Source organism: Cherax quadricarinatus, unplaced genomic scaffold (genome assembly GCF_038502225.1).
Source record: "Cherax quadricarinatus isolate ZL_2023a unplaced genomic scaffold, ASM3850222v1 Contig5203, whole genome shotgun sequence".
NCBI classification, from domain to species: Eukaryota; Metazoa; Arthropoda; class Malacostraca; order Decapoda; family Parastacidae; genus Cherax; species Cherax quadricarinatus.
In genome coordinates this window covers 11,330-20,000 of record NW_027200229.1, presented here as the reverse complement: position 1 = coordinate 20,000, position 8,671 = coordinate 11,330, and the positions used below count along the sequence as shown (strand labels likewise).

The 8,671-nt window shown below is 42.5% G+C and overlaps 1 protein-coding gene across 1 annotated transcript; it reads right to left on the bottom strand.

Annotated features, from left to right (window-relative positions):
* Positions 1-4,118: 4,118 nt before the first annotated feature.
* On the bottom strand, positions 4,119-8,142 carry LOC128701432 (mucin-2-like). The gene is made up of 11 exons (XM_070081937.1): positions 8,051-8,142; positions 7,829-7,893; positions 7,272-7,439; positions 6,596-6,942; positions 6,258-6,392; positions 5,920-6,090; positions 5,649-5,723; positions 5,463-5,574; positions 4,962-5,084; positions 4,751-4,885; positions 4,119-4,654 (listed from the first exon to the last, which is right to left on the bottom strand). The coding sequence occupies exons 2-11, from the start codon at positions 7,890-7,892 to the stop codon at positions 4,203-4,205; spliced, it is 1,782 nt and encodes a 593-aa protein (XP_069938038.1). The 5' UTR covers position 7,893; positions 8,051-8,142; the 3' UTR covers positions 4,119-4,202.
* Between the last annotated feature and the right edge of the window lie 529 nt (positions 8,143-8,671).

Below are 8,671 nucleotides of genomic sequence, written 5' to 3'. Positions count from 1 at the left end.
AGCGACAACGCGATCTTCCGCGCTCACCCCCGTGAAAGTCGTCCCTCTGGAGGACCTCGCGGGAGGAGTGAGTTAAGTGGGAGGTCTCAGAGCGGGAGGGAAATCAGGTCTGGAGAAATCCGCAAGGCCTCAGGGCACGATGTTTAGGGATGGCAGCGGGTGGCAGGGGGCAGCCAGGGCGGGCATGTTGCCGCCCAGAGTGTGAAGGGTAGTAACAGGAGCCCCTCCTACCCCTCCCTCCCCTCCCCTTACACACCCCTCCCAAAACACTTTGTAGTACCGCCACACACACACACACACACACACACACACACACACACACACACACACACACACACACTTGAAAACTCAGATGAGTCACAGGGATGTTAAGAAGTATTTCTTCAGAGTTGTCAGGAAGTGGAACAATGTGGAGAGATGTAGTGGAGGCAGGATCCATACATAGTTTTCGGAAGAAGTATGATAAAGCTCATGGAGCAGGGAGAGAGTGGACCTAGTAGTGACCAGTGAAGAGGCGGGACCAGGAGCGGTGAATCGACCCCCGCAACCACAAATAGGCGAGTACACATACACTAGATGGATAGGCTGAATCATGTCACTGAAAGTGAAGAACAAGGAGATATGATCACGACATAAAATACTCCGGGATTTAGAGGATATACAGTTTACCAGGGATGTAAGTATAAGAACATTGAACAAGAGAACATGACTGAACACTATTACCAGATCATTTTGGAGCGCTAAACCAGTAGGATTATACAACGCTTGTGGTATGTGAAGGGGGGGGGGGAAATGGAAGGCATTCAAAGTCAATTCAGGGAACTGGAGCACAGACCCTTTTCCAAACAGATCAAGAGCCCCTCACCAACATCAAGGAACCTGCCTTAGGAGGGGCAGGGCAGACTGGAGGAATTATCAAACTTGCGCATTGAAATTACTACTTATAAACACGAGAAGCTTGGCAGGCGCTGCGGGATACCTCCAGGAAGACATCAGATATACCTGGAGGGAGTATAGAAGATAAGCGAAACACAGATGTAGTATACACACTTTGCAAAAACTTTCGACAAGTGTGACTATGGTGTAACAGCACAAAATGCGGGATAAAGGAATAACTGTTAAAGTTGGTACATGGATCTACAACTTCCTGACAAATAGAACAAAGTAATAAAGTAAAGTCTGAGGCAGCTACGGTAAAAAAAGCCCTGTTCCATAAGGCACAGTACTCTCCCATTCTATTCCCCATCCTCGTTTCTGACAGATGTAAGCCATAGCTCATGTCTTCCTTTGCAGATAGAGACTGATCACCATGGCAGTGACCTCCATCGAGGACACCGTGAGACTCTCAGAGGACATCCAAATCTTCTAATGGGTCACTCAAAACAATATCAAGTTCAACGAGGAGAAATTTCAACTACTGATATGGAAAACTTGAAATTAAAAATGTCAGGGTATACCACAAATTCTAACCATACAATAGAGCAGAAAAGTAATGTGAATGACCTGGGAGTGATAATGCCAGAGGATCTCACCTTCAAAGACCACAACAATGCATCTACCTCATCTGCTAGGAAAATGATAGGATGGATAATGAGAACCTTCAAAAATAGGGACGCCAAGCCCATGACGATTCTCTTCAAATCGCTTGTGCTCTCTAGGTTGGAATACTGTACACTAACGGCCCCCTTCAAGGAGACATTGCAGACCTGGAGTGTACAAAGAACTTCCACGGCACAAGTGCGATAAGGCACTTAACTAGAGATCGGTTGAAGGTCTGATATGCATTCCCTCGAACGCAGGTAAACTCCAGGTAAACATGGAGGGGGGGGTTTACTTTGAGTACATCTGGAGGGGGGTTTCGGGGGTCAACGTCCCCTCTGCCCGGTTTACTGCTGGCCGCATGTCAACCTACGTACGAACCACAGTCCGGCTGGTCAAGTACTGACTTTAGGTGCCTGTCAAGAAACCTCCTTGCAGACAGCCAGGGGTTTATTGGTAATCCTCCACGTGTACACCGAGGCAGTTGAACAGTCTTGGGGCCCCTGACTTTTTGCGACGACTACACAGAACAGTAAGTGTAAAGGAACCACGACTACCTTCCCTTCATACAGGGCTTACCAAGAGACTGCCGTCAAGAGGAAAGTAAACAAACGCCACAAGTCTGTCCCTGATCAGCCGGGATGCGGTGCATGCACTGGACTGCAGGCACTAACTGCCTGATCGATCAGGCCAGCAACCAGGCCTGGGACCTGGCTGCGGGGGCGCTGACCCCTGGAGGCCACTACAGGTAATAAGTAGACAGCTGGACTGACCCACTGGGACGTCAGGAATTAATTTTACGGTTAATCAAGTTTATTGAGCAGTCATGACTACTCTCCAAGTAGACTTCGCAGCTTCACAAATGTAAAATTACTAAAATCGCTAAATGTATGTTATTTCACTTATAGGTCGTGAATTAAGCTGGACCAAGAGTTAACTCTTTCCCTTGGCCCAGTATCAAGAGAGCTAAACCCTCGAGGTTCAGTACCCTGGGGCCCAGGAGTCGTGAATGGACCCCTGCAGCCACAGTACACTATGGAAGATAATATCCTTTAAACCCGTACGGATTGCACAGCGACTGGGAGGTAATCAGGTTTGATCCTAGAAGAGGCGCGTGGCTAGCTCCTTGCGGTTTAAATGTTATCACTGTTACCAAAGGAAGGACCCAGGTTCGATCCCAGGGCGGTGGGGAAAAAAGTTTAAGTAACCTGCTGCCCCTCACCTAGCAGTAAATAGGTACCCGAGGGGAGGGGGCGGAGTTTACCCAGCAGGCACCAGGTACTGGTGCCACCGGTAAGCAAGTACCAGGACTGGCAGACAGGTAGCATCCTGGGGACGCGAGCTAGGAACCCCAACGAACACTTGCAGTTAAGCAATTTAACTAATTTTTACAAGATAACGATACTGAAGTGGAAGCGCTAAACCCTAACACCTGGGAGGATGGTAGACATTGAGGGACTGAGCCAAGGGAGTCCAGGTATCAAGGAGAGGGGCCAGGAGCTAGGAACCTACCCAGGAGAGAATTCTTTAGTTACCACTGTTAACGACTGTACCTCCATAGAAAACTTTGTTGGGTAACTCAGTTGTTTAAAGGAGACTTTTCAAATTTAAGATGGTTTCGATTTTAATGGTAATACAAAGCTAGGACCCTACAAATTTCCATACAGTTAGGATAAATTTAGATACACTACAGATAACAGGTATAGTAATTGCTTTTGCGGAAAACTAAAGAATTATCCGTGATAAGTAGAAAGACGTCCCACTGAAGTCCGTACGTTTACTGGTACAACTACGTTCAAATGAAGTTTTGCATACTAAAAATAGCAAAAAGGCCATTAGAGTCCTATTCCTATGGTAAGGAGTCTAGAAATGAGCAGCATCATTACCCTGGACCAGACAGGTTGCCCCACCTGCCCAGCATATACTAACCTACTTCAGTAGTTAAAGACCCTATAGCTACCCATCTTTTAATGCAACGTTAAGAATATGCAGGCTAGTGTTATCCTTTACAGGCTAGTGTTATCCTTTACAGGATGACACTGCAAGACTATCAGTGGTTTGCTAAAGTATTTAAACACTCTCGCCTTTCGTAAGTAGGTAAATCTCAAAGCGGTTTTGCAGTTTTATTCAAGCTGGATATTAATAAGTAAAAGTTTAAACTTTAAGACAAGTTAAGCTGGACAAGCATCTGTTGTGTAGATATCCATGGTGTTGCGAAAGCGTTTTCATTGGCCAAACTTTCTGCAGATACTAAATACAAGAATACTCTAGCTCCATGAAGTTAGTTCCTCTGAGCTGTACGGTTCACACAAAGAGGTAAATTTTAAATTATAACTACACTCCTTTTAGTAAACCCCGGGAAGGAGAAAAAAAAAGAGTTAATCCGTTTAGGTTGAAAATCGCTGGTATGTTTTGTGCAAGCTTTAATCGCTAAAGGGGGGCTATGGTTTAGCAGTCTGAATCATTTTTTCTTAGAGGAATTAGAATAAAGACAAGGGGGCCGGGGAATTTTCTAAGGCTTTCCAAAATACCTTCGAAATGTGGTTTGTCAATCTGTAGAGGACAAATTAAGGGTAGACTACATACAATTAGTTTTAATTAAAAGTTTCCATAGTAATAAACCTCATTTTGCAGTACCATAAAGTAAAAGTTAAATTATTTGATCAACAAGGTAGATCTTTAATCTCTTGTTGCAAAGCTAGAGACGCTCCAACAGCTTCCCTTGCAGTAGCCTCAACTTCAGCAATATTGTAATCAAAAGCAAACGCCTCCTTAGTGGCGTTGGCGAGCCAGAGGACTTCCTTTGTAGAGGAATCCATCATAATGACCGTGGCCTTAGCAGCACTAGTAGGACAGTCAAGACTCTCTCCCTCGCCGACTTGCTCTTTCAACTGGTCCCAAGCACCAACCATCATCCCCATACTTTTCTTCACTTTATTAGAGATATTCTTCAGAGACTTTAGGCTGATCAGCGACCCGGGGGAGTCTAGGGAATTACTTGGTTCGTAGTTAGTCAATGTTGTCTGCAGCGTCTTTACGGCATCCAGGAAGAGTCTGGTATGTACCACCAAGGAAGAAACTTCAGGTTTTAGTGCCTCTACACACGCGCAGTTTACTGAAAATTTAGAAGTGATTAGAATGAGTAATGAATTTAGAAACTGGCAAAAAAAAGTGAAGCTAGAGATAGGTGTAAAAAAGTTAAGAAACTTACAGTTAGTGGTGTGCTTATTTTTAAGCATTACTTTGTCCGTGCCTAGTTCAGTTTGGAAACTCCTACCCCGAGTAGCTACTGGCATCACCGGAGCAGTGTCCGTCACCGGAGGAAGACTGGTATCGTTTGTCATAACTGAGAAAAAAAAAAAAAGGTATTAACATTTAAGTAGTTTCAGAGAGTTATCAACGAGGCAAGAAAATATACTAACCAAGTCCTAAGTTAAGTTGCAGGGATATTGCCAATATTTTGCTCAGTTCTGCCAGCCAATTGGCTACTTCAGTACGTGTGCGACCGTCCTGGTACATCATGCACAGGTCAAATGAGCAAGTATCTGCAAGAAAATTAGGCACAATTTTAGTTTAATTTTTATGAACTATTCATCCGGTGCGAAGTAAATCACCGAGGGACACTAGTAAAGGATTGGGCAGCTACGTTGATAGTTTAACAAGCTAGTTTATTTAACCTGCGTTTGTATGGTAACATTTATGTCCACACAATGGAAAGTTTGTGGTAGTAAGGAGTGTGGGCAAAGTAAAGGCATTTGTGTAATTGTTGGTAATACCACTTGTCTAAAGTATTTAAAACTTGATGTGAACTATTTAAGCATTTCTTGTCCTTGCTACATAGATGAAGACGTTCTGGTAGTTTGTTAGTCAAGGAGGTTTCACTACAGTGAATCTTTAAATTTAGTATTGCAGCATTAACTTACCCAGATGGTCCGAGAGAGACTCGTCTCTAGCAATCAGAGACCAAAGGAATTTTTCACATTCAGTTTTGTACGTAGCTTTCTGCTCCTCGCTGGCCTGGCACAAATCTTTGAACTGAAAGAATTTAATTCAGTTAACACGGAGTTTTTAAACTAAAGTATTCTAGTCTAGTAACTTAGGATACTTACAGGCGAGAGTGGAGGACAGCTAGAACAATGGGCTGTAGTGCCAGATTCACAGTATACTTCACTTTGCTCACTTGTCTGAAGAGTCAAAAGACTAAAGTTAAAGGGGTCTTACTCTTAAGAGTTGGGAATTCTTTAGAGAATTAATGATGTGCAATCTAGGGAATAAGAGTTAATCTTACTAATGCCATAGTAAACAGGTTAAATTTATATTAAGAACTTTGCTTTAGTTTATTGGAATAACCAAAATACAGAGTTCAGGTTTAGTTCTCACCAGCCAAGAGGCAGGAAAGTCGTAAGGCCAGTACTCTAGCGTGTGCACCTGACCACTTCTGTCCATGAAGTCGTCGTCTTTGTAGAAGTTGAAGTGGCCACAGAGGCCGTCCAAGTGTTCCGCCTTGCTCGGGTGAGCCCACACGTCCAGACGGTGGCGGCAGTGTTGAATCTGCCGTTGCAAGTAGTGCAGTAGGTAGAGAATCAGGCTTGTTAAGATATTTGCTATAAATTAGTGAAGAGCGAAGTAGTTGCCTGACAGGTTATTCAAGAAATTTTTACTCCTGAAGTCAGGCTTTATCAAGTCAAGTCATTTTAGTTTCTAGAAAAGTAATTTACCATTATGTTTGAAGAGCCGAAGAGTAGGATACACTGGTTGCTACGCCAGACCAGGACGGGATGTGTTCCTCCTGAGGAAGTCACTGCGTGTATACCAGCGAGTGGCACTACGTAAGGGTCACCATTCACTTTAATCTAGAGATCATAAAACTAATGTAACGTTGCCGAGTAGTTAGTCATCTCATCCCTTTATAGAAGGGAAGTTGTGAAGGCTAAAAAAATGAGGAATTTAAGTAAAGTTTAAATGGGTGGTCCCCTTACTATGAAAAAAAATTATATTTGACGACTATTAACTAGTGACCTAGTAGCAAGGCTAAAAATTTTAGCAAGTTACTCACGTTAAAGACAGAGGTGTCTAGAGATATTAGAGTATGGGGATTGTCTTTGAAGGTTGTAAAGCTGAGGCAGGACGCCAGACCGTAGCAAGCTTCGAAGTCGCTGAAGACACCAGCTGGAGGGTCGTAACTATTTTCTACTTGAGCGACGGAGTAGTTGCAGTTGCCATGCCAGTCGTAGCGATGGTCGTCGAATGTATAGATGTGAGGGTCATCGTGGATATAGCAGTGCCTGCAGCAGTTATCGATGGTACTACTGAGTGTCCAGGAACCTTGTGTACAGGTCATTACCAGGCAGTGACCAGACAGTTTCTCTCCTTCAGAGTACAGACGATTGTTGAACTCACAGCCTAAGTTAAGTGAATTACAGTAATTAAAAGTTACTCTAGTGAATTTAGAAACTTGTGGGTTAACAAAAGTTACCAGGCTGAAAAAGACGAAGGCTTTTCTTTACCTCTCAATCCTTAACGAGGGCAGTGTGGATTTAAGAAATTAGAAATTTGGAAGTTAATTTCTTTAAAAGAACCAAAAAATTTTAGAAATAAAGTAAAGTTATTTGAGAAAAATTAGAGAATTAGGAAACTCTTGAAGCAGTTTTAAGATTCAATATCTTACCAAACTACTGCTCCAGCAAGTCTGACGAGTTGTAAAAGCAGTCTTTGTGAAGCTAGATACTTACAGTGAGAGCAGCCAGGGTCACCATGGGTGCGGGCGGCGATACTTCCGTTTTTACACAATAACTGAAGACAATTCTCTGCGAAGGTTGCTACCACCTTCCCGTGGTTTATTGTAGTTCCGTTGAAGCAACAGTCAAGTGTTGTAGGTGGCGCTGGGTAGTCACCCACTTCTGTATAGTGGGGACAGTATTTTATTAGCAGGTTTAAGGCTAAGGTTTAGTAGGAATTAAAGTTTGGGAAAAAGAAAAAGTGCAATTATGAATAAGTATAAGCTTTAAGAAACTTAAGCTTTCCACAATATTGACTAATTCTACTCCCATTAATATAAACAAGCTTCTGTGGCTTGAAGGCTTCCTAGATTAAATTTAGGAGCTTACGAGTACTAGTTAAATCGTTTATAAGCTAATCCGGCATAAACTTTGATAGTAACAGTACTTGAACCCTGAAACAAGTTCGGAACAACGGGGTTCTCAGTTTCAGCCAACATTTTGGTAAATGTACTTCAAACATGTATTGAAAGTAAGAAATTATGATATTTCTAGACAAATATTGCACTTACGTAGTGGCACTGCACTTGTGGCAGCCACGAACAAAGTTCCCAATAACATTAACCACGAACACATTCTGTAAGTAAAAATATTAATTAATTCCCCTTTACCATAAGTATACTTCATTAACAATTCATTAATATTATTAAACTATCCACATGTATTATACCAAAAAATAAATTAAAAAGTTTAATTATGGGACGAATATAACAGATATAAGACTACACACTTACCTGACTTATCGTGGGTGAGTTCCACCTGCAAGTGTCCGACACAAACCACCAGCTGCAGTATTTATACCTTCGACGTCTCCTGCTTACCACCAATAGAATCCCTCGAAAATCTGAAAGAGTTGCTGATTGGGTGAAGTCAGATGAGCGAAGGGTCGGTTGGTTAGCTGGGTTTAAAGCCTATCTACTACACAAGGGTCATTAAGGCTGAACGTCACCCGTTTTTCACTAGTTAAGAATACTTTAATACCTAAAATAGGAATTTAAGTAAATTCTCAGTATATAAATACTGAGAGATACATATATCTCAGTGTGCATACACTGAGAGATACATAGCTATTAACGTATATACATTGACATACCTATCTCTGTATATACACTGAGAAACACACACCTCTCAGTGTATGTTTCTCAGTGTATATATGCTGGTATATATCAATACCAGCAACTCAGAGCATTTTAGCTTCTACACAGCTGTCATTTTTTTAATAATAATAATGATAATGATAGGGGCGTGCTAGGACCCTCTCGATTTAGATAAGAGAGGCTGGGGCCTCCGCCCCCCGGCATATTAGGAGACGAAGAAATATATCTTTATGATACTGGCGTGGATATTACGTTATT